At 36.8% G+C, this 27,764-nt stretch overlaps 1 protein-coding gene across 2 annotated transcripts; it reads left to right on the top strand.

Annotated features, from left to right (window-relative positions):
• LOC144440136 (protein unc-13 homolog D-like) lies at positions 1-27,553 on the top strand. Of its 2 annotated transcripts, none has more exons than XM_078129402.1 (25): positions 1-137; positions 1,059-1,158; positions 4,101-4,214; positions 6,290-6,349; positions 7,114-7,180; positions 7,718-7,919; positions 8,935-9,057; positions 10,103-10,295; positions 12,808-12,882; positions 13,312-13,415; positions 13,948-14,098; positions 14,503-14,624; positions 15,484-15,649; positions 16,754-16,857; positions 17,250-17,459; positions 18,925-19,114; positions 19,828-19,902; positions 20,624-20,731; positions 21,274-21,549; positions 22,147-22,320; positions 23,199-23,451; positions 24,315-24,350; positions 24,874-24,997; positions 25,517-25,751; positions 26,479-27,553. In XM_078129402.1, exons 2-25 carry the CDS (start codon positions 1,102-1,104, stop codon positions 26,572-26,574), a joined length of 3,315 nt encoding a protein of 1,104 aa, XP_077985528.1. In that variant the 5' UTR covers positions 1-137; positions 1,059-1,101; the 3' UTR covers positions 26,575-27,553. The 2 variants fall into 2 exon arrangements, with proteins under 2 accessions (XP_077985528.1, XP_077985529.1); XM_078129403.1 differs by having other exon boundaries at positions 48-103.
• The last annotated feature ends 211 nt before the right edge of the window (positions 27,554-27,764 follow it).

The raw sequence follows: 27,764 nt of genomic DNA, 5'->3' as shown, positions 1-27,764 counted from the left end.
GACCTCTTCGCAAAAAAAAGCGTTCAGAATGTGGTCAAGCGACGGAGGGAAGAAGCGTTATACGCACCAGACAATTCGTAACTAGCAGAGACCAACTTCTGTGGTATATACATGTACATATGCTAACCCTTATCAAGGTAGGACTTCGGATCTACTAACTTAGTTTTAGAAACTTTCTGTCGCAAAGTTTTCCACTCCTTTTCAAACAGCTGGACATGGTTATTTCATGGAAGTATTACCATCGGTGAAACTAGTATTAGTACTTCAATGGTAATATGTATCTAAGTGAATAATAACTACACTATCGCTGCTCATTGTATCCGAACACACTGTCACACTGCCTACAGACATTTGTTGTGTACCTGCAGACATACACAACCTTCAGAACTGCTATCAGCACTTGGGCTTCTTTGTGTATCATTCCACCCGTGACCCTAACCACAGATAATTACTTATCTGTGCCCTAACATACGTACGCGACAACGTGAGTCGTTTTGTCCGTCAACAAGACAGAGTCGTTGACTATCGACAAAGGTGGTGGGTATGTTTTTGGAAAGAACAGTGTCTGCGACTTCATGTGCTGCGTAGCTTATACGTGTCTTGCATTACGATGAGATATACTTACAATAGTATTCCAACTACATGTTTATATGTATATGTTGACTTATGATATTTATCAACTGGTAGAGTACTCGTTGGGTAGACGTTCAGGCTTTCTTCCGATACGATAATCGAACAAAGTGCGTTGCGCGAACGAAGTGCGCTGTGAGGGCAAGTGTTCCACCCCAGAAAGCGACCTTCGGTCGCTTGTCGTATTGTATCGAAATAATTAACACACGAGATCAAGCAGCTAGGTTATGAATGACTTAGCCGGTTTTCTGCGCGAACAATATTACCACCTTGCGGGCAATTGCAAAAAGTCAAATCTAATCTAATATGTACCTGTATGTAGAGATTTGAAAGGGTGGGGGCTGGCGGGCGAGTGGGTGGTTAGGTGAGGCAAGCACTACGCGATACCAACATTCGAACAGACATTCATTACATGCATTTCGTTGCAGTGTTGACATGAATTTAGGGATGTTACCTAAAACACTCTGAGAAATGGCGACACACTTTCCAGAGAGCAAACCCACGGCGAGTGATGACGCAGAAATTTCCGTAAGTCTAAAGTTGGTTGTTTTATTACACTGCATACACATTGAGTCGTGGCGGACAGTAATCCCCGATTAGCAGCATTTACTCTCTTCATTTACACGTCATGCATCCTAGCTACATATACTAGTATAAATATTAGAAGGGTGGACATCGGGGACATCTTCTTTCATTAACCTTTCAAATTTGAACAAAACATACACATTTGCTCGACAAAAACATACCTGCATGAAGACTAGGTGCCAAATTAAGTTATACACTATCACTGGGGCAAAAAATGACCTTTACAACTAGCGAGTGCTGTATAAAATCCTCTGTTCACTGCTGATTGGCTGAGAATGAGGCGGTGGCTAATGACGTCAGACGACCGCTGCATTTCAAAACCAGAAGCACATCCCTCACTAAACCCTGAACCATGGATTGCCAAACGTTCTCGACTGCTTCCTGGTGAGTCTACATGTACGATTTCCAATACAACTGGATTTTCATTGTGTCAAACTGTCAACCTAATACTGGAATTGATTTCACCTTTAGTGGCCCATATTTAATTAGTGATTGTTTCCAGGAGCTTTCTTTACATAGGCGTAGTTTCGAACAGCCAATTGGCAACGAGCTGATTATTCAAAACAGCAAGACGTACAAAGGAGTTTATACAGGATCGTGACTCGATGTCCTCATTTCTCTTTTCTCCTTACAGGTTGGAATATATAGTCAAAAGGTTGTTATATTTAGTATGTAGACCTGGGAAACAACAATCTATGCAATATTACACTAACTTCGTTCTTGACCACTGAAAATTAAAATGAAAATATGCTAGCCTTCAAAACACCTCTAACGTACACTATGAAATTAGATGTGCCATCGATTGCTAGACTTTGTGGTTTGGGATGATCACTGCGAAGATAAAAGCATGTTTTGGTGACTGCATCACACAGTTCGGTTTGCTATCAGTTGAGTTCGCTAGCCCGCAGGCTATGCAAATTAGTGACTGGGACCAGAATGTGATGTCGTTCCGTGGTGCACGCACGTAATTTCAACTGCAACTCTGCAGTTTATCGATATTGTAACCTCCCGTTTTGGAGTGGTGCCTAACTGGTAACAGCTTAGGATACTGTGGTACACTACACACTAATATTGACATAATGAGAAAGTTTTGGACGGTGTCATCTCCTGGGCCAGCCCTCTCTCCGTAGGTGTTCGAAACCAGTACGTTGTTTTGAAAAAAAATGACCACTACACAATTACAACCAGGTTCCAAAAGGCGTGTCGACCCTCGTAACATATACATCCAGAGCTATTCTTTAAGCAACTACGCACACATTAATTGGTTATCAATAAACTCGTCCAAATCATACATATATATATTCATAAGCTTATTTAGAGTCTCTCCAACGGTGTCAAATATATATGATAATTACATGTAAATTTGTAATGGTATTCCAAACACATATGATGCCCAAACGTAGTCATTAATTAATTAATTAATTAATTAATTAATTAATTATAAATAAATAATTAATTAATTAATTATAAATTAATTAATTAATTAATTAATTAATTAATCAAATAATTATAAATTAATTAATTAATTAATTAATTAATTAATCAAATAACTAATTAATTAATTCCTTTATTCGTTTATTTGTTCGTTCGTTCGTTCGTTCGTTCGTTCATTCATTCATTCATACATACACATGCCAACAATATTATATCAAAGTTTGTTTATTTACGACTCCAAGTTACATAGTGAGTGACAACAATTTCCCCAAGTGTTACAATTATTCAAAACATTAGCCCATTTCAATACTCAATTTAACAACACGAGATCAGAAGGTCATCTCTGAACCTCGAACAAATTGACATGTTATGACCTCCCGGAAAGTCATCACGCGAAGTTAATTGCATGCTTGTCTAGTCTGAGCTTATACGAGCACTTTCGTTTATTTTACCTACAATTCATAACAGAAAATTCAACAAGCGACGTTTGTTGCATATAACATTAATTACCGTCAACGAGTAACAAGCTTAAGTGAAAAAGTGGAACAGTCACGAAGTGAGGGGTAGTTTACAAAGAATAATGTACATGGATGAACCAAAGTGCATTCCCGGACCTTCGCCTTTTGTCGAATTAATGACCCGCAGTGCCATAAACGCTCATTGCAGAAGTAATAAAGATTCTATTCTATTCCAAAGTACCTCATTAGCATATACATTATGACCATGCCCTGGGGAACTCTGCAAACAGCTACATTTCTTTAAGTTGTTGACACAAGGTTTGTGTGAACACACGAAACACAACACTCGCGTATATGTGGATCCTGGTTTTCTTTTCGGTTTCTCTGTAAATTTCTATCATTGGGTGGACCATTGTTTAACTGTATATTCAAGTATGAATGTGCGTTATTACTTTCAAAATAACGTCTCTGTTTCTACCAAACGTTAACTCTATCTAGATCTGTCTGCCTACCCATACACCAGTCAATATGCATGTATTCGTTTCCTTCTCTGTCACTTTGTGCGTCTGTATGTATGTATGTATGTATGTATGTATGTATGTATGTATGTATGTATGTATGTATGTATGTATGTATGTTCGTGCACGCATGTCTGTCTCTGTCTGGCCGTCCCTCTGTCTTTGTCCCTGTTTGTTTGTCCGTGTCTCCTTCATGTCCGTCTGTCCGTCCGTCTGTCTGTCTGTCCGTCCGTCCGTCCGTCCGTCCGTCCGTCCGTCCGTCCGTCTGTCTGTCTGTCTGTCTGTCTGTCTGTCTGTCTGTCTGTCTGTCTGTCTGCCCGTCCGTTCGTCCGTCTGTCTGTCTGGCTGTCTGTCTGTCTGGCTGTCTCTTTCTTTCTTTCTTTCACCCTCTCTTGTCCCTACTCCTTAAAGATTTAAGAAAGCTAAAAAAAATGTTGCATTATTTTGTTTCTCAACCACCCATATCCACTGCCAGGAGTTGCGTCTAGACTTCTATACAGCACTTCTACATGATCTTGTACATCCGCTTGGTAACCAAGACAACGATGCTGAAGTCGGCGTAGCTGAAATTACCAACCATGTTCGGGAAGTAAGTTTGTCTTTAACATTTACATAAATTGACCATTGAACATATCGACAGAGTGGACAGGGAGCTACTTTTACCGATTTTATCTCCTTTACTCATGTAGTAATATACATTGTAACAATGACGTATATGTAGGCCTATAAATATTGCCATGTATAATATATTTATGTCAACACTAGCTTTTGCATATATGAATTGTATGTATAGTCTGCTGTGTGATCGGTGGACAGGTGTGAAATACTGCTAGCACGGTTGTAACCTCTGACCTTCGGAAGATTGGGTTAGACTGCAGTGTTTTACTGCGAAGGATAGGCATGGTTTGGTAACTACACCCACGATGGACAGTCGTAAAATCAGAACATCTTTCAAACAGTGTGTGTGTGTGTGTGTGTGTGTGTGTGTGTGTGTGTGTGTGTGTGTGTGTGTGTGTGTGTGTGTTTACTACTTTAGTGAAATGGTCCATAAATCATAGACAATGGAGAATGAAGAAATTACCCACTCTCTATGCAACAAAGTACTGGCTGTTTTACCTTGCTTGAATAAGGTTCAAAGACTTGTGGGGGTGGGGGCGCAATACTAATCCAACCTCGAACGCAGGTGAAGACATTGTAACCAAGATTATTCCATACTGGCATACATATCGTCATTATAATGAGTTTACCATCACTTATCATACACGCCAAGACTTTGCATAAAGTCTAAATAGTGATTTCCGTGCTTTTAATTAAAATAATACCAAGGTTTTTTTACTGTGTGTGATAAAGAAGGACAGGACACGAGTATTATAATTATCCGAAATGGGTGGCACTACCATCCACACTGAGTATGTAGGCATCAAAACAACATGTCTTGATTAAGACTGATATACTATTTAGTTTGCCTAATTTGTTGTTTAAATGTCTCTGTACACACGCCAATAGTATGAATTGATGGGCAAATCATGATGGAAAGCAAAGCGAGAAACATTATCAATTCTAAATGTTTGTTACGAAACTTTTCACGGAGGGTGTATGGAGTGAGTGGAGCAATGGTGATAAAATGGCGTTCACAATGACCACAGTGTTTGAAATACTCCTGGCCACTCTGTTGCAGTCATACAGTGTCGGTCTATTTATAGAAAGATGTATAAAGAGTTCGACTGTGTTCATGACCTCGCTGACATTCGACTAATTTCTGTTCACTGCTAACTAAACCGAATTGAAAAGGGCTAAAGTATCTTACATGTTGTAAAGTTTTTTTCAGAATCGGGAGTGTTTGCGCTGTTCATATTTGAAATATCACATATGAATCAGAAAAAAACATTGTCTAGTCGTTTACTCTTCACTTTTTAACGAAGTTTACGGTAAAATGAAACTTTAATATCACTTTGCCAATTTTTATCGCGATGGCGCCCTTTAGGTGAATCTTCTTAGCTCTTTCGTTATAACCATATGCAAACTCGGGGAAATCCCCTCATTCGCATGTTCCGAATGCGCATGCGTATAACGATTGTGTTTCTGATCATAAACCTTCTAATTATTCAAAGGTTAAAGAAGCATTATTTTCATTTATTTATTTATTTTTATTTTTGTTTTATGTTTGTTTTATTTTTATTTATTTATTTATTTATTTTTTTTTTTTTTTTGGGGGGGTGGCGTAATTGTTGCTACATATTTCAAAGGTACTCGTAGTATTTTATTTACAGAAGCACGCGTAATCATGACTTACAGCTGACTGACCTCAAACCTGATATATAGATATAACTTATAAATGATCCGATGACGTAATTTATTCTACGTATGAAAAATTGTTGAGGAAATCCCTACTAAGCAATTAACTGTTCTAACAATGCCAAACGATACGTACAATGTCATAGAAGGCACACACGAACATTAACATAATTTAATCAAAAACATTTTTGATATAGGAATATAAAAATTGTTTTATTTTTCCTTGTTCATATTTTTGTGACGCCACATAAGCTTATCTCTCAAGTTCATGACGACTAAGAATTTTTGTCACAAGCAAAATCCTTGATGAAATATTGACAGGGCAACTTCGAATTCATGTTCAAAGAATTTTTTTTTTTATCTTCACAGGTATTTCATGTTGACTTGCCTACGCATGAACAGTGTTTAGGCGAAGCAATGGTAAACAAGGTAAGATCTCTATTAAGCGCTTTGCCAATTTCTATCGCGAGGTGGCGCCCTTTACATCTAGCCGACTATGAGTTTTAACATATGCAAATCAAGGGAAACCCCCTCGTTGTACACTTGTTATCATTTTTACATTCCCAACATCGGTCCAAAACGAGGCTAGACGCGAAACAACAGGTTTAACATGCAAGTGTCATATTTGCAGGCAACCAATTGCAAAGCGGACATCGTGAGAGTAAATGTTAATGCCACAGCAAATCTGTCATCGTGATTCCAACACATACTTTCCTCGTTTGGGAAATGAATTTGACGTGTCTAATTTTTTTAATTTTTTTTAATTTATTTATTTATTTATTTATTTATTTATTTTATTTATTTATTTTTTTTGGGGGGGAGTTAAAATTTCTGTCTTTGCACCTTAATGTTAAACCCGACATCTACAGGTTCTGGAATTACCCCTCTCCAAAACAAATCTTACAAATGGAGAGGTTTTTTGCTGAAAATATCGTTTCCATTTGGATGTAGGTTTTACTAGCATTGAGCGATTATATGAAACACTTAGTGGCGACCTTCATTAGTTTGTATCACTACGTATAACCAACCAACTATCATGTAAATGTGTTCCATTGTTTTATGGTATTAATGGACAGACAGACAGACAGACAGACAGACAGACAGACAGACAGACAGACAGACATGCAGGCAGGCAGGCAGGCAGGCAGGCAGGCAGACAAAATACAATTAAAAGTTTTGTTTTCTGTTTATAGTCAGAGAATGTAGTACTAAAGCTAACTGTAATGGAGGCAAAAGACATCAAGGCAATGGATGCAAATGGTGAGTGTCCCTGTTTCTTTTATGGAAAAAAGTAAAACGCTTTATATGCATATTTATTTCTATTTTTTGATTGGGAATTGATTTTGTTAATTGTTGTGTCAACTCCAGCCTCTCTTCTCCTCTCTGTGTGGCTAACTGTCTCTGGCTTTCCCAGTCTCGTTCTCTCTCTGTCTCTGTAACTCTTCATGTATCTATCTGTCTGTCTGTCACTGGTGCTCCCAGTCTCTGTCTCTGCCTCACACTCAGTCTGTCTGTCTCTGTCTCTCCTCTCTATGACTGCCTTTCTCCGTCTCAATAGCGGCCTCTGTCTCTGTCTGTCTGTCTGTCTGATCGACTGTCTTTAAATTTCTGTGTCTGTCTCATCTCTATCTGAAGCACTGTCTTCCGTCTCTATCTCTCTCATCTCTCTCTCTCTCTCTCTCTCTCTCTCTCTCTCTCTCTCTCTCTCTCTCTCTCTCTCTCTCTCTCTCTCTCTCTCTCTCTCTCTCTCTCTCTCTCTCTCATATTGTAATCCTACAATAACTTTCATTTCGTTAGGTCTTAGTGATCCATATTGCATGTTAAGTTTGGTGTACCCATCCAAGTTAAGTTCGGGAACTCCTCCTAAACAGTCACATCATCTCAGACGAAGTTTCAGGCACAAGATGAGAAAGTACGGCTCTTTTGACATCTGTGAACCTGTCAAGACTAAAATAAAATGGGAAACTTTAAAACCAAAATGGGACGAAGAATTTGTATTGTAAGTATCTATTCATTATTGAAAGTGGCCATATGGATCGATGAAAAATGGGTATTTATTTTGTATTATTTTTTAATTCTTAAGGCAAATCTATTATGTTTTTATACTTGAAAAAAACAACATGTTGTTGTTGTTGTTGTTGTTGTTGTTGTTGTTTGTAATTCCATTGCAAAAAATTAAAATTTTGTAAAATATGTTGCTATTGTATATACAACAACAAACTCTTGACACTTTTTATCTTTTTGTAATTTATAGAGTTACAAACACGAACTTGGTCAATGCTCTTTCTCATTGTTTTTTTTTCAAGTAGGAAACATGATAGTTGAGTTTTCTGAAGAATTAAAAATACAAAATAAATAAGAATTGGTTATCCTTATCCACTTTAAAATACACAACATTTTCTCTGTATATTCTATGAAAGAGAGTTTAAAAGCCTGTAACCAATATGAGAGAAAGTGATAATCCTAATCAAGGAGCGAAATGTATCTACATCAACCACCTAGTAATACTGTTTATTATGGTGGTAGGGCATTCTAAATTTGTACCCACCACACTTGTGGAATGCTCTGCCATCGTATCTGCAGAGTGTCACTACATTTCAGTCATTTAAATCTGGTCTTGGGACCTACCTGTACACCAAGACGTCTGTTTGATTCTGTTTTGTACATGGACTGCACTCGAGATTTTGTGCTTTGTAAAGCACGTTGAGATATTGTATGATAATTTATGGAATGCGCTCTATGAGAATAATAGATTAGATTAGATTAGATTAGGTTAGGTTAGGTTAGGTTAGGTTAGGTTAGGTTAGATTAGGTTAGAATAGGTTAAATTATATAACAAATTTATTTTCGACCAGAAACCAACGTACACTATTTTTGTAATTATACTATTAATGTTATTAAAAATTACGATTTATTTCTATTTTACAATCATAATCAACTGTTCATATTCTTATCCAAGTAAATGGTCAATAACAATCTTATTATTTTCTACTTCTATTTTTTCTTCCCTCCAGAGATGTGTCAAATATTGATATAGAGGAACTACATCTGTATATGTGGGACTATGACGAAGAAAGTTCAGTAATCGACGGTATCCGACAGTTTGACAGAGAACATCGCCTTGCTGGTCTGAGAAAGTAAATTTATATATATTTTCTTTCAATTGGCCATATGGATGAGGATTGTTGACTTATTTTGGATTTTTTAATTTATAAAACAATTTTATAAATTAATATGCCAAGCCTTTGTGTGTAACTCAATAAACTGCAAAAGATTAATAAAATGTTTGAAATATTTGTTATTGTATGTAGAATTACAAACTTATTACACATGTTTTAGCTTTTTGCAATGTGTATTGAGTTACAAACACAGACTTTGTCAATGTTGTTTCACATTGATTTGTCAAAAATCACAAATAAATACCCAATTCTCATCCATGTGATATGATCAACTTTGATTGCCAATTATTTTGATGCATTTTAGGACATCTGAAAACTATCGTTGTGAACCTTATAGTTCATTCATAGATACATACTAAGGCCTACTCAGCATATAAATATATAGGCGGGTCGAATTAAGATGACACTCAGTATAAGTTAGATGATGACTTTGACCTTTGTAACACACTCACAGGGCTCATGAAACTGCCTTTTATAGAGTATTCCAGATTTGTTAGGTCCTCATATTGGACTATGGTATTAGTAAAAAATCGGCCACTGTAATTTTGAAAATAATCGCGCTTTAGAAGAATTCTTTCTTGAAAATTTTGAGTTGATACACATTGGAGATGTTGAGACACTGACCCGAGATTGAAAATTAAAGCCTTTAACCAGTATGAATACTTTTTTTTTAAAGTGACACACGTTAAATTCATTATTTATGTTTTTGGATAAAAAATATTACGTACACTTATTTAAAGAGGAAAGCCTCCCAGGAAATATAGGTATTTTCATAAACATAACGTTGTACTCTGAAAAGTCATTTCATGATTTCACATCACATAATAAATTTCACTCGCTTGCTAAGGAACACCAAATTGAATGTGCAGTGCATAAGTGTGTACGTATTCACTTTTGATAAATAGTCATGAATATGCATTGTTCATCTAATGAATATTCATTAATATATAAATCTGTATTTATTACAAAAACAATTTTCGTTAAATTGATGTTTGTCATACAGTATTTTCAGACAACTACGTCAGACTGTGGAGCACGGTAAACCAATGGACGATTTTCTTGGTAAAGTGTATATTCCAGTGCGGGATATCCCAAGTATTGGCTGTGATAGGTGGTTTAAATTACACAAACAGACTCTGTCCAGTGCACCGGTTACAGGAGATGTCCGTCTTCGATTACAACTCTCGTTAAAAGATGTAAGATAGCGATCATTTTCTCTGTGTTTGTGTGCGTACATGTGTGTGCGCGTACATGTGTATGTGTGCGTGTGTATGTCTGTGCTCCTGCGTGCGTGTGTGCGTTTTTCATATATTTTCATACATACATTACATTATTATGTATTACATTATTACATACTATCACATATTTTTTCATATATGTATCTCTAATATATTATATACATATATATCAATATCATAAACCATACAGTTCTGACCCAAATATTTCGAAGAGACTGAGCTCCTCTTCATCGGTGGGTCTCCTGTTCTGTCAAACAAGTTCTGTTACACTTTAAATATTGAAGACAGTAGTTATTTTCATGCACCAATGGCATCAATAGAAAACAGTAACGTAGCAGCCAGTAGTCACCAGTACTCCACAGCTGCCTAAGTGCAATATTCATACCATTCCAAGACAAGAACACTATTTTGCATGACAATAACCACTGTCTTCAGTATTTAAAGTGTAACAGAACTTGATTTGTTTGACAGAACTGGAGACCAACCGATATAGAGGAGCTCAGTCTTTTCGAAATATTTGAGTCAGAACTGTATGGTTTATGGTATTATTTATATATAGAACCTCAGTGTAAAGTTATATATAATATATATATTACAGAAATAGCTTTGAATTAACCTGGCCAATCCTGTGTATTCATAGCACCACATAGCACTACATACTGGCTTTGTATTCATAGCTCTACATACTACTACATACTGGCTTTGTATTCATAGCACTACATACAAATACATACTGGCTTTTTAATCATAGCACTACATACTGGCTTTGTATTCATAGCACTACATACTACTACATACTGGCTTTGTATTCATAGCACTACATACTACTACATACTGGCTTTGTATTCATAGCTCTACACACTACTACATACTGGCTTTCTATTCATAGCACTACATACTACTACATACTGGCTTTGTATTCATAGCTCTACACAAGTTACTACATACTGGCTTTGTATTCATAGCACTACATAGTACTACATACTGGCTTTGTATTCATAGCACTACATACTACTACATACTGGCTTTGTATTCATAGCACTACATACTACAACATACTGGCTTTGTATTCATAATCATAGCACTACATACTACTACATACTGGCTTTGTATTCATAGCACTACATACTACTACATACTGGCTTTGTATTCATAGCTCTACACACAACTACATACTGGCTTTGTGTTCATAGCACTACATAGCACTACATACCGGCTTTGTATTCATAGCTCTACATACTACTACATACTGGCTTTGTATTCATAGCACTACATACTACTACATACTGGCTTTGTATTCATAGCACTACATACTGGCTTTGTATTCATAGCTCTACACACTACTACATACTGGCTTTGTATTCATAGCTCTACACACTACTACATACTGGCTTTCTATTCATAGCACTACATAGTACTACATACTGGCTTTGTATTCATAGCACTACATACTACTACATACTGGCTTTGTATTCATAGCTCTACACACTACTACATACTGGCTTTGTATTCATAGCACTACATACTACTACATACTGGCTTTGTATTCATAGCACTACATACTACTACATACTGGCTTTGTATTCATAGCACTACATACTACTACATACTGGCTTTGTATTCATAGCACTACATACTACAACATACTGGCTTTGTATTCATAGTACTACATACTGCTACATACTGGCTTTGTATTCATAGCTCTACATACTACAACATACTGGCTTTGTATTCATAGTACTACATACTGCTACATACTGGCTTTGTATTCATAGCACTATATACGGAATGCGTATTCATAGCACTACATACTACTACATACTGACTGTATTCATAGCACTACATACTGTCTGTGTATTCATAGCACTACATACTACTACATACTGGCTTTGTATTCATAGCACTACATACTACTCCATACTGACTGTATTCATAGCACTACATACTACTACATACTGGCTTTGTATTCATAGCACTACATACTACAACATACTGGCTTTGTATTCATAGTACTACATACTACTACATACTGGCTTTGTATTCATAGCACTACATACTACTACATACTGGCTTTGTATTCATAACACTACATACTACTACATACTGACTGTGTATTCATAGCACTACATACTGTCTGTGTATTCATAGCACTACATACTGTCTGTGTATTCATAGCACTACATACTGTCTGTGTATTCATAGCACGACATACGGACTGTGTATTTAAAGCACTACACACTACTACCTACTGACTGTGTATTCAAACTAATACATTGTACTACATACTTGAATTCATTGTTACGTATGCAATTATTATTAATTCTGAACGATTATTTTAAAAGAGGTCTGAGCCCTAACTAAAAGAATCGAGTTTTTTTATTCTTCATTGAATTATTCATCTGGCTCCTTGGTACTAAAAAAGTTATTACTAGTTATGTATGGTGTTACAATTGTTTTGGTGTTTATACAGACAAGTCTCAGCTGTGAGGGATATGACGCACTTGCAACACAAATCTACAAGTTCAATGCTGACAAGAATAACAATGTGAGTCATATTGCTCTTATATATAAATGTAATATATACATTATGTATAATTGTATTTGTTGTTTTATTCGAGCGAGACTGACAGGCAAACAGACAGACAGACAGACATGGACAGAGCGAGGGGGGTGGATGAAGAGAGAGGGATACAGACAGGTGGCAGGCAGGCTAGGTTAGGCAGGCAAACCGACAGACCGACAGACAGACAGACAGACAGACAGACAGACAGACAGACAGACAGACAGACAGACACAGACAGACAGACAGACAGACAGACAGACAGACAGACAGACAGACAGACAGACCGACCGACAGATAAACAGGAGACAGAGGTTTAAAAGATTTTTATTTAGAAAGAGAGAGAGAGGGGTGGGGCTTCTATAAACTATAATCAGGACGTATTTTGGTCATGATCATTTTTCTCTTTCACAGCTTGGCGAAGATGATGTCGATAGCTTTTTAAGTAATGAAAGTTCCATAACACTTTACCAGTTCGCAATCCATCATGGAATCTCTGACATCAATAGATGTATGATGTAAGTAAGGCAAAAGAAAAATAAATATTGAAAAATTACTTTAGAATCTTGCTCATTCTTTGAACTTTCGTCATCGTAACTATGGTAACGATGAGGTGATATATATGTTACCAGATGCTTTTTTTTATTGTGATACTTTAATCTTTGGTACCTTTGCGCTCAAAATTTTTTCCAAGTGACTTTTCCTGTCAGGAACAGGACAGTCTCAAGCCGACGCTTTTTCCAGGTTATTTAATATTACTACACTTCCTCCTAACGAAAGGGACAGCCTTTAACCTATACTGTTTGAGCATCATTTCATTTTCAATTGTACAAGCTGAATCGAAAACCACTTACTGTATGACAACTTGGTACGAAAGAGTTAGGAATAAGTAAACCCTTCGCCCATTTCTTAATTCTTCCAGATTACCGACTTTGGACCATGTCTAGCATTCATTACTGTTCCCTCATATTTTCTCTCTTTTCCAGTTATGTTATTTTCATATTTTCTTTATCATTCTCGCTATAAAATGAATATTCTATTACATCACAGAAATATGTATGTTGTATTGGCGTTATATACTGAGAGTGAATGTCGAAAGTCAGTACTCGTTGAGGCCATCTCAAAGGTGAATGATGAAATAACAAAGAAATCGTTTGATAGAAATGAGAATCCCTTAAGATCATCTGTATCTACATATGTGGTAAGGGTTTCTATCATCTATAGTACAACATTTTACAAAGTACAAGTCTCATGCTTTATTAATTTCGAAAGCAAATGGAAGAATAAATCATACAGACACATGCGGAGTAAATGAAATAAACCACAAACAACTGAACTGGACATGAGCGATAATTAGTATGAGATGGATTGGTCCTACTGAGGCAGCTCAGCAAAGTCTGAGCTAAACGTCTTGGCCAGAAACACTTTACTTTTTATTTCATATGTTGAAATGAAACTGCTAAGTGTGTGTGTGGGTATATATATATATATATATATCTGTGTGTGTGTGTTATACATGTACATATATATAACTTCTGTCAGTCATGATTAAAGCCTTACTAATCATTTTAAAACACCTGCCCTTCCCTTTTTGCTTGTTTTCAGTTGTCACTACTTCCACAGTTGTCTGCCGCATTCATTGATACAATGCTGGACAAGTTATTTGATGAACCCAACTTGTTTCCTCCAGACATAAAGCACCTCCAGATTTTGGATAAAGAATATAGGTATTTGGTTTTTGTATTTGCTCTTGACGTGTGTGATTGTATTTAATCTTTCATTCAATTTGATTTTAATATTTCAATGTACACGGAGTGTAACACACATACATACAGACACACAGACACACAGACAGACAGACACATACACACGCAAGTACTATGTATACACTGATATATATGTGCGTGTGTGTATGTGTGTGTTTGTGCGTCTGTCGGTCTGTTTGTTTGTGTTTCTGTTTGTGTCTGCCTGTGTTTCTATGAGTCGTTGTCTGTGACTGTCTGTATGTTTCTGTGCGTGTCTGTGCCTGTCTGTCTGTGTCTGTGCCTGTCTGCGCCTGTCTGTCTGTGTCTGTGCCATACTTTGGGAAGCTATAGAATAACAATAACGTGGGTTCTCTTTATAGACGAATCACATGCTAACATAACAACATATTCATCAAACATGTGTGCTTTGTTATGGTAGATGTATATACCAATTTATTTTTGTCACAACAAACCGCTCCACTAGCAGTTTTTTTTGTATACATTGATTTCTGTATGTTAGGCCGGTGGCCACGGTACTATGAATAAAGCATATTACATATATGATATTTGAAGTTTGCATTGTAAGGTATAACCTAATTACTGAAGATCATTAATTGTGCAAAGTTGACAGACAGACAGGCAGGCAGGCAGGCAGGCAGGCAGACAGACAGACAGACAGACAGACAGACAGACAGACAGACAGACAGACAGACAGACAGACAGACAGACAGACAGACAGACAGACAAAAGCATAACATTACCTTCCTTAAGGGAGATAAAATATATAACTCCTTTGCAATGAACCTCATATATAACCATATATGTTCTGTCTATTTGATAGTTTAAATATAACTTCAAGTCTGTTGAATTTGTTGGGACTTGTCGATGAAGGAAGAGACATGAAAGAGAAGTTAGCTAAAGAACTACACGATAATATCGAATCAGACACAGATAAATGGCTAACAGAGAGATTGGAATGTGGTCCACCAGTGACGAAGGGGGTTTTGGTAAGACGATCAATAACACAAATATACGTCAATTACGTATTCTGTATATAATCTGTAAAGTATGTTTGTCTGGTGTAACACAGATTGATAGGATCTGAATAACTAGTGAAAAAGAAATACATTTGTGTTTGGCACACCATAGTATTCAATTTAAGTTTTCTTCCAAACACAACTTGAAAATTTTACCTGACATTTTCGACTGCACACTTCAGTCTTTGCCAACAGATTGACCCACTATTCAGTACACATGACCTTATGGACACACGTGAGCCTAATAAGGGGTCATATGTGCCATAACCTAATAAGGGCTCATAGTGGAGTGTAAGAAGCCATGTACATCCGTTCACTTTAACCATCATTAAACAGAGACGGGGTGGGGGGGGGGAGAGATATAAACTTCCAGGCACCTCAAGTTGTGTTTGGAACAAAAGTTAAATTGACTACAACTAATTTACATTTCCCTTTTTATAATCATTATTTCAACTTGAAGTAATGTGTAGGTGGTACGTGTGAAATAATCATTTCCACTCACCAGACTCAACAATATGATCCTCACTATTACTCAATCATTGTGACGATTATCCCTCTTTGCTGAAAGATGAAATATTCGCATGGTATGACAGCTTACGATTATTATATTTAATACAACGATCTTCTACAAACTGTATCTCTTATCCTATCTCAAGCTGCGCTAAAACTACCTACTAGCAGCCAGATTCTCTAATGATCCCAGTGAATCTTTCACTCTTGATGTCTAATTAGTGTACATTTAACCAGTGGAGTTTTAGGTAGAGTCTTCAGAATATCAACACATTTGGTATAATAAACAAAGTTACAAAGTTGTATGGTGTTCTAGTTGCTAATTTAACGTCACATGTTGGAGTTGTTTGTTTACCATCTGAGTGAAGTGAGTGAGTGTATGTGTGTCATATTATCTGTGGGATCAACAATTTATTTACAATTAAACACAAGGGAGTGAAAGATTACACTGTGATCAATAGAGAAACTTTCTGAAAGTAGTTAGTTTTAGTACAGCTCGAGACAGGCTAAGGGATACAGTTGGTAGAAGATCGTTGTATCTTTATACTGTTATTCTGTTGATAGAGACCAGCAGAAATGACTGAGTTGTTGGAGAACTGTAAAGAGACTGTCGAGGCTTTGGTAACATTTTGTTCAGTTAAGGCAGAATATCAGGAATTCTTTCAAAGGTCAGTGCATGAATGAATGATGATTAAACCGATGTTATGTATGTATTTGGTAAGTTGGTATGATCTTGTATATTTCTATTTTTATCTCTCTCTCTCTCTCTCTCTCTCTCTATATATATATATATATATATATATATATATATATATATATATATATATATGTATTATATTCAAAGCCATATTTGTTTGTCTCTCTCGCTCCCTATCAACCCGTTCTCTCTCTCTCTCTCTCTCTCTCTCTCTCTCTCTCTCTCTCTCTCTCTCTCTCTCTCTCTCTCTCTCTCTCTCTCTCTCTCTCTCTCTCTCTCAGACACATGGACACCATCGATAATTGTTCTCTTGTAGCGTCACTTCTAAAAAGATACGATTGATACTTAAACTTGTTATTTCAGATTTGACGTAGCATACTACGCTGTAATTGGGCAGACTATAGATCGTATTCTGTCCCGAACCATACAGGAACTTCTCCTAAAGTTACACAAATATCAACTACGCTATCAGGATTATGACGTCAACATACTGAGCAGTAGTAAGCAGTCCCTAACAGTCTACTTCGCACTTAAGAAATTGATTCAAGTAATGCAACAATCTGCTGTAGAAAGGTAGGCTAATAATGCTCTTTTTAATGTATATTGTTATTAATCAGGCAATCCTCTATTGTATTTGCATACATTGTAGAGCATTGTTTATTAACAAGGATTCGTACAGCTGACAGTAGTATAAGGTATAAACAGATTCTGAAGAAAAGATCATTAAGGTTGATGTGTAAGCAATACCTCTAGGTCAGTGATAAAAGGGATCTCCACTCCAGAAGATAAAGACATTTCATAAACTGTAAGTTCTCCATTCTTCGATTGCTACAAAACATCAAATTAAAACTTATGTTTTCACATGCATTGCCCTTGCAGTGGTATAGTGATGCTTTATGGGAGCCAGCCAAAGTTATATGATATGAAAAATGATTATTCATACATTGATATTTAATAGTCACTAAGGATCACAAATATAGTTTATATATAATATTATGTGTGTTTACTGACTCCCCTGAGGCAACACTTGACACCGGTTAAAGGCAATGAATAAGAAAATAAATTTCAACTTGATGTTTCTTGGCAATCGCGCAATTTTGAAATCATAAAATAACTCTCTAGAACTCATTGCCGTTTACCAAACCGCCCTTATTTACTGGAGTGGTGTTCCTGTTTTATTTTGAATGGTCCTTGACAACATTTGAACCACGATTGTGCCTCAGGATAAACTCAGCTGGGTAGGATAGGATTAATATATGTGGATGCTTTAATCCTATGTGCTTATAAAGGCTGCAATGGATGGTATGCTCCCCAGGGAGTTGAGGAAGTATAAAGGGCTGTTGTGTTGCCATTGATCCATGCCAGGGAAATAACTTAGTGCCTTGAGCTCTCAGGAGAATAAATACACAGTATTATTAGTATTATAATGTGTCGTTGTTCATCTCCTCTCTATGGCAACATTTACAACGTTACACTGCGACACGTGGTAATCCTTAATTTCGTATTAGTGATTTTTTTCCTTTACGGTATTGAATGAATGACGTCAGATTATTATTGTAATGCTTGGCTAACTTTTGAATCGAAGATTATCTACATGGTTTCATTGCCATAAGTCTAAACTTTTGAAAGTGCACCCCACTCACTCCATCTAATACTACTACGGAAACCAAACCATAGGCAATCCTAGATACGCACAAACTAAAACTAGTATTTGCTATTGCTGCATGTCGTAGATTACACGTCACGAAGGTGATATCGTTGCGTTGGTTACATAGATATAACCATATTGTAAATCAAGATAGCATAAACACTAATGACTCGTGAGGTTGGAAGTGTGGCCACTTGAGGAAGTTTCCCGATAGTTTGATGTCCGTAGTAAAAAAAAACTACATCCTTGCATAAGAAAGAGAGATTACAAATGTTCTTAAACAATCATATCGTTCGTGAAAAAGATGTCAGCTGTTCATATATCTGAGGCTGTCGCTCCTAGACATTTCTCCATTTCTCTAAATATTGTTATTCATGTGTCTATTTGTAGTGATAAGCTGACTCTACACGAATACACCCTCTGGTTCCAAAATGCTCTGATATTTTGGCTACAAACATTCAAAAGTGAGTGTGAAAACAGAGTAAGGAAAGCACTGGAAATGGATCCGAATGCAACCTTGGTAGATTCGTCGGTAAACTTCTCGATATCATCCGTCGACGTTCATTGCTGTTTTGCTCAGGTACATATAAGTCGGTAGCATAATGAATTATGCACTCCTTGCCCTGGTTTATTAGTTAGATAATAATGTATGTATGAAATCGCAGGTGTTACGTGTGAACGAAATTCAAATGATCTAATACCGAAACACTACTGCAGGTGTCACATGTGCATAAAGTGTAAAATACCTGACATTTAAGTGTTATTGCATGTGTTATATTTTGAATAAAATGCGAATTCATTTAATATTCTAGCAGATGGTAATATGTATATAGAAAAGGAAATGATCTGACTTTGAATAACTAATACAGGTGTACATGTGAGAAAAATGCAAATTAGTTGACATTGAAATGCTGTTACAGGTGCTACAAGTGTAGGATATACAAATTATCTGATATTGAAATCCTATATTACAGGTGTTCCTTGTGAATACAATACACATGATCTATTATTTGTGCGCAATTACTGACCTTACGATTGACATCTATGCAAATTTAAGACATTGTCGTACTGTTTCAGGTGTTATTAGAGTAAGAAATGCGTATGAATTGGCATTGATGTACTATTTAACGTAAATAACATGCAATTATTTGGCATTCACCTGCTATATAGCAGGTGTTATGTGGAGGCAAAGCGTATGAATTGGTATTGACATACTTTAAATATGTAAACTGGCACGATATTGGACAATGTTATGATATAAACGTATTTGTATTTACGTTTGACCATCTCAAGATAACCAAGGAATGGAATGATATTGACTATGATATCTTGGAGTGTTCCCTGATTGGTGTTACAAAGTTGACTGAGGTAATGATATAGAGGGTATAATGCCTATTATCAGCATTATTTAGACAGGAAATGTGTGTGGGGAGAGAGAGAGAGAGAGAGAGAGAGAGAGAGAGAGAGAGAGAGAGAGAGAGAGAGAGAGAGAGAGAGAGAGAGAGAGAGAGACAGACAGACAGACAGACAGACAGACAGACAGACAGACAGACAGACAGACAGACAGACAGACAGACAGACAGAGACAGAGACAGACAGAGACAGAGACAGAGACAGACAGACAGAGACAGACAGACAGACAGACAGACAGACAGACAGAGATGGCTTTGAATATCCTGGACATCAAATAAGATACAGATACGATACAACTCATTTGAGATGTGTGTGTGAAACACGAATTAATTCAGGTAAAATGTATCTTCATTCAGTCTCAAACAGGTACTCAAGACACATTGATGTACATGCAAAAGTTGTAAACGTTAGCACACACAGTAAACATTGGTTTGTACGCCCACCATTCCATATGCTTTAAGCAATAGAGTCTTACCTATTTAGTGTAGGGTGTGGCAGGCCTCATTACTGTAGCAATTGGGGTTTTAGCGAAATACGAACATGGTGCATCTATCTTGGTGGGCACTTAAACCAAATAATCCCAATATACTTCATTTCACTACTAGTATATACATGCTCGTATATCGCTATGTATTCTGTCCTCGTTAATATTTGCATTGATTTTACTATTCATAAGGTAATATGTGATGGTGCAAAATTGTACACTGAGAGTATTCAAGGAAGCATTGAGCGGGATGGTTTCCATGAGGATGACACAGATACTCCATTTGCCATTCAAAACAAGGTAGATAAGATGAAAACTAACAGGTTATAGTATAATTGTGAATGTCTGTTTTCGTGTAACAGTGTGTAGTAACCTTAATGCATCGCATATACTGATTATTGTCTGTGTATATATTGCTTACATATAGTTGTCTATAGCATAATAATTGGAGGAAACAATTCATAAACATCTAATTTAAACATGGCGGTAATAAGTGAAGGCCGCCCTCTATAATCGTAATACGTTATGTGGATGGACACGTACATTGATCTTGCAACGTGCACATGACTTCTATTTTGGCTATGATATTATGTCTACTCTCGTAATCTTCCCTTGAGAAGGGCTATTCGTGAAGCTATTAGTATGGATTATTTGATTATGTGATAGTAATTTATGAATAAAAAGCCTGAAATATAATTTAAAACATAAACATCATCCTTCTCAGTGCATGTCCCTTTTCACTCTGTAGTCTGTTCAGCACATTTCTAAGATGTGAATGTGACCACTTTCAGTACACACAAACTCTAAAAAAATGGCACAATCATTTTGTCATTTTGTTGTAGCTTTGTATTTCCCTGAATAACATCGAGCGTGTTAGACAACACTTGCACAAATTACCAGAGTTACTAAAGTGGGAGTGCATCATCGATAAAATGGTTGCACAGACCCATGACACGAAGACAAGAGATCAGCTGTACAAGTCATTACAGAGGCATATCAAGCTAGCTAACAGCGATATTCTGAAAAGGAACAACTCGTTGGTTAGAAAGGTGGCTGTTAAAATGAGTGTTGAAATAAAGACAAATATGTCTAGTTTGCTGGAAGAAACTGGTGATTTAGTAAGTAATAGTTACCCACATACTGTGATAAGTCTTCAATTTACAGCAGAGTGATAGGACAGCTATGTAGAAAATTAAGTGCATACTAGGTGGATGAGCGGATGAATGGATGAGTGGATGGATGGATGGATGGATGGATGGATGGACCGGTGGACGGACGGATGGATGGATGGGCATACAGACAGACAGACAGACAGACAGACAGACAGTCGGATGGACAGACGGACAGCTTCCAAAAGGATGGATGGACGGACATACAAACAGACAGACAGACAAACAAACAAACAAACAAACAAACAAACAAACAAACAAACAAACAAACAGATGGATGGATGAACAAACGGATCCAGACAGACAGACAAACGGACGACAGGGTGGACACACAGACTGATTGATTGATTGATGGATGATTAGAACTTTAATAGACGAATGAAAATGTATAACAAAGTTGGACATAACAGTGGGTTGCATTACTGGGGAGTAACGTGTCACCTGCTTCAATAGACAGACTGTGCATGCTTGTTTCACCACGAGGCAGTGTGTTATTTTAATGGAGCCTACGTACTTATTTTATACATTCTTTTTTTGTTTGTTCAGAGCATAGACCCTTTATTAATGTACCTGGATAGAAACCTTGAACTGTTGTACAAACAGTTAATGGAACCACTATATGACAATGTTGTAAAGGAATTGTGGAATTCTCTACTGAACTCACTTTCTGAGAGAATGGAGCTAGGAGCAAAACCAGAATACTATGCACTTCTTGACGAGGTATTACTCTGGTGAACAAGGCTTCGGTTTACTATATAAGATAGACACAAACTAAAACTATTGTTGCAACATGTTGATACAACAGTGATAAGCTTTTTTTTAAGGATGCTTGTTTAATTATGATCTGAGTAGGGCGAATCCTTTCAAGAAGTTCAAAAATTTAGAACATGCACTGTACTGGTTTGGAATTCCCAATGTTTCCACTATCTTGATCAGACAGTGGTTAGATTTGCAAAACATGAAACGCTAACAGCTAACTGTGTAATCTACTACATAGAACAACAATAGTTTTTTTTATTTGTGTCTACCTTAGTAAACCGAAGCCTCGATTTCCAGAGTCGTGTGTTCCATTGACCAACCGTATCAAGGTAAAGAGTATACTTAGATATTATTTCCCAATATTTTTCTTCGTTCACCCAAGGAAGATATGAATGACCTAAGGGGGCTTTGTCACTATGAGTCGCTAGACTACTTTCCGGCTGAATAAAGTAAAATATTGCAGAATGACATATTTACACCAGTGCCAGTAATATCAAAGACATATCAGGGAAAGTAATGGAAATGTTTAACGTTTTGACTCATATTTCGAACAGCTCAATCAGCAGTGACGTAGACAAGCGTTGTCGTGACGTAGAACAACCAGAGTATATATGCTATTATTGTTTGTTCAACTTTGCTCATACATGGTTGGATTAATTTTTTTTCCGAACCGCGACTCTAATCCCATTTCCTAGAAACAATACAATTTATTTGCAGGCTTTTGGTTCCAAATAAAATTGATAAATTCCCCTTCATTTTTTGTTTACATCTGTATAACTATGCAACATTATGTATTTCCATTTAATTTGAAATGAAAATCCACGCTTTTCATCTTTCAGCATCTATCAATACTGGAGAAGTATTTTGGAGAGGAAAACCTTGGACTCTCAGACCAACAAGTTAAACAATACCAATACCATAACGTCAGGAATCAGTTGTCAGTAAATAGATTATCGTCACTGGATCTTATCTGTGAATACTATCAGAACATGACTAACATTTGTTGCAAGCCTGTTGTCAGCTACGGTGATATCGCCATCAAAATTGGTTACATGCAATACCACGACGAGACCATAACACTGTTTGTGAAAAGTGAGTAGGTAGAGACGACAGTTCTCATTAATCATAAGTCGGTGATATTATCGTTAGCCTTGGCTAACCAACATAAGGTAATATGAACTACCACCCCAATCTTATTAAAATCTTATATGTTATATATTGGGCGGCTATTCATAACCCAAGACATCAGACTGTGAACAAACGAAACCTGTTACAAACAGTGCCCTAGGGAAAGTAAACAAATGAATACACTTGGCACAGCATGTTGGAACAACAGAGACTTGTATTACGTCATGGTTTGATAAAAACAATATGGCTTCTTTGCATGTATATGAATTGCCAGGGGAACTTCAAATTTGTTTGTGAACGTGAACTGTTATGTAAGAGGCCATACAACTGCTCGTACCAAATGAGAGAATGCCATAGTTGTCGCTCTGCACTTCCACCATGCTGTGCAAAGAGTTTTAATTCAATTCATTAGTTTACTTTCCCTGTTCTTAACAGGTTCCATCCGCCCACGCGTATGGTCTGATGACTGGGATTGTATTTACTATTAACATGCTATCTTGAATAATGTTATATGTTCATGTTTTGGTCTTTATCACTGCCTCTTCATCTGACCAACTACCATAGCAGTTAACGTTCAAATCGCTCAAGTTGAGTAACCCATGCACGTAGAATAATGTGGCCACCTTTTCGATATGCAGCAAACATTACGCCAAAATAATGTCCAAAATCAGCTTTTGTACCTCTTATCAAATGCAAGTAACAAATAAAATATTTGGTCAAACAGTTTAATAATTGCTTACTGCTTACGGAAGTAAGATAGCAAGAAAACATTTTTGGACTTGACTAAAAGTGCTTTAACATATATACTTTTTTTTACTGTCATCTAGTTGTTAAAGGAGTTAATCTCAGAATTAATAAAGGTGGTGAGTTCTCTTACATTGGTTTATATGACAAACGATATGGTTTATATGACAAACGATATGGTTAATATGACAAACGATATGGTTAATATGACAAACGATATGGGGACTGTAATAAAGAAAGTGATGGTCGTCACCGTCTCCACATATTCTATACTACTGACAATAATATTACCACCTCGACCGAGGAACTGTACAGACTGGGTTGTTAACATGATGGGTGACGCTGAACTTTCTTATCCTGTACCACTGATGACGTTGAGAAATAATATTACAGCCTCGGCCGAGGAACTGTGCACACTGGGTTGTTTTTATTCGTTGTTCGGAAACAGTAATATGAAAATATGTCATCCTTCAACTCTTACGTTTGCGCATCTCGCCCTTACATACTTTGTTTCTGATACCATGAACATGAGACTCACTCTATGTCAACTGGATTTACTTAATTTTCATTGTCATACACATACAGAACAGGCAGCATTTGCTGGGAGTATTTTAATGGTTGCATTTTAATTATGTTTCCAAGGTTCTTGCAGCCCATATGTTGTCTTGCACCTGTGTCCTGAAAGAGTCTTTCCTGGGTCAAAGGTTTTTAAAACAAAGGTGGAATCGAGGACAAATAATCCATACATAAATGAAGTGATAAAATTGTAAGTGTTGGCACCTGTATTTTGACTATTAAACGCTGCTTAGTGACAAACATTACTGCGGACTACCAGTAAATATGGCCATTATATATAAGTTTACAAAACGCAATTATATGACCATCACATCTACACTAAGTCATGAATGTGCTGTTGTTGTTGTTGTTGTTGTTGTTGTTGTTGTTGTCGTCGTCGTCGTCGTCGTCGTTGTTGTTGTCGTCGTCGTCGTACCCTCATCATCACCATCACCACCATCACTACGTCACACACAGCCGTAATATTCATCTCTCATCAACATCAGTAGCAACATAACCATCACCACCACCACCAGCATCATCCACCACCACAACCACCACCACCACCACCTCATGTACAACGATCACCTTCATCGTTCTAATCATCAGCCCCATCACCACCACTAACAAAACCAGATATTCAAATATGTTGTTTGATGTGACTCGCCATTGACACAATTGTGCCTCGCTGTCATTTAGTTGATTTTAATATGCATACTTCATATTGCAGCCATGATCTTCCTAAACACGTCTTGACATCAAAGGGAGCAGTGCTGTCTCTTACAGTCATGAATCAGCATTTGTTGTTGGCAGACGATTACATTGGAGAGGTATTTATTCACCTGAGCTGTGCAACAGAAATACCGATGATTCGAAGTGTTGAAGTGTGTCCCTGCATAATGTTACCATTAAAAGGACCAGTAGAAGATCAAGATTGCCAGGAGGCTTATCATGACTATTTCAAGGTTAGTTTTATAGGAAAATGTTTGCTTTATGGTTAATAACTCTTAATCGTCCTAGGACACTAGAAGAGTGCTCGAATTGATGTCTGTCCGTCTGTATGTCTGCCTGCTTGTCTGTCTGCATGCATCTCTCTCTCTCTCTCTCTCTCTCTCTCTCTCTCTCTCTCTCTCTCTCTCTCTCTCTCTCTCTCAATCTCTCTCTCTGTCGTGAATTACATTTATTATTGATTCTTATTTTGTGTTCTACGTTCTTTCCGTTACAAGTTGGAATGCGCGTGCATTCTTATGTGATGTAAGTTTTCCGTTACTAGTCGAAACACGCATTTATATAAAGTACAGAGTTCACAGAGTTCCCAGTGCAACCTACTACTTTCTTGTATATATCGTCATTACTATTAATGCTGTTTTCGAACCCCTTTCAATTGTGAGTCATCCTCTCTCTCTCTCTCTCTCTCTCTCTCTCTCTCTCTCTCTCTCTCTCTCTCTCTCTCTCTCTCTCTCTCTCTCTCTCTCTCTCTCTCTCTCTCTCTCTCTCTCTCTCTCTCTCTCTCTCTCTCTCTCAAATCGGGTGTTCAATGAAGTTTATTTTGTATGAAGGAGGACTTCAGTGGTTACATTTTAAGCAGAGCTTTTCATGTTACAATCTCTATTCCATTACCAGTACCCAAACTCGACATATCATTGCTACCAGATACTGAAATAATTGGGATATGTCTTCTTTTTTGGACAGATTCTAAAATACAGAAGCAAATGGGACAAGACAGCTAAACTGTTCATTTTGAAGAGGCAAATGCATACCAAAGTCAAGCAGCATGAAGTAAAATGAACAGACTATTTGGATCATTGGGTCCTGACTAAAAGGACAAAGTAACTGTAGATCAATCCAAGAATGATGTAACAAACTGTTCCTGTCGACATACCAATGAATTATATCAACACGTGTGCATACAAGACACGTCTCGAAATCATTGAATCCTCCTAAGTACAACTTTATGATTGTATAGATACACATCCTTTAAATACCGTGTCACTTATATGTAGAGCTAGGAATAGAACAAACAGTTCTCTAGCTGGAATACATAGCATAACGTTTGACACCAAAGCGGCACCTGCTTCATGGTTAGAAATACAAAATATGTATAAATTATGTCTGGAATTATGTAAAATAAATAAAACTAAGGGAACGCCATTCACATTGCGTTCAAATAGTATTCAAACTATTGCACATGCTGTGGACTCCCTAAGTTAGCAGGAATTCATACATGACTTAATCTTATTTGAACTCGGTATTTCTTTCCTCCTGAACGTATTTCCAATGCTTTATTTGAAAATAACCATGGTAACCTATCAATCTCGGTATTCTAATATTCTGCATATAAATTAATTTCAAACTGCAAAGTTCCATAAACATTGACGTCACTCCAGAGATGATTCAATTGTGTAGACATTCAGAAGTTGACTTTATCAAATAGTCTTTGTTTAGGGGTGAATTATGTTGTTATGACGACCTTGACAAATAATAAGTTAAGTTATCTGATTGATTCTTATATCGAATTCATTGCAAAAAATATCGAAATTCATTTTTATAACAATTACATTGATACAGTAAGCACGATTTTTCACGAGTTTGGATGACATTGTTATCATTGAAACAATTACAATAAACCGCTATTTTCAACCAATCATTGCAAAGTATAAATTCGATGAAAGTTCGTTGAAACTGACTTTACTTTTTAAAAGTTGCACATTGTAGTATTTTGCCTTTATTAAACTCCAGAGTCATTGTATATTTACAAGTTGCAGATCTAACTGAGAATTAAAATGTTTTAGTTCTTCTAAATGCATATTTATTACGTCAGTTTTGTTTTCCAATAATTTCACTGGCAATTTATAACAGACATTGGGCGCAGCTCGTGAGACAGTACAACTATCCTCAATCTAATTAAAATATGATGTGGTGAAAGCGGCTAGATGTCTTTACTTACCTCCATTTCCATCGTTTTGTGTCGTTTTTAT

Source organism: Glandiceps talaboti, chromosome 9 (assembly GCF_964340395.1).
Source record: "Glandiceps talaboti chromosome 9, keGlaTala1.1, whole genome shotgun sequence".
Lineage (NCBI taxonomy): Eukaryota > Metazoa > Hemichordata > Enteropneusta > Spengelidae > Glandiceps > Glandiceps talaboti.
This window is presented reverse-complemented; position numbering and strand designations above follow the sequence as displayed.

Excerpts from the sequence above, each read along its gene's own strand:
- LOC144440136 (XM_078129402.1), top strand. The coding sequence starts at position 1,102 with ATGGCGACACACTTTCCAGAGAGCAAACCCACGGCGAGTGATGACGCA. Across the intron at positions 9,058-10,102 it reads CGCCTTGCTGGTCTGAGAAA|TATTTTCAGACAACTACGTC; the intron begins GTAAATTTATAT and ends TTTGTCATACAG. Across the intron at positions 20,732-21,273 it reads CATTTGCCATTCAAAACAAG|CTTTGTATTTCCCTGAATAA; the intron begins GTAGATAAGATG and ends ATTTTGTTGTAG.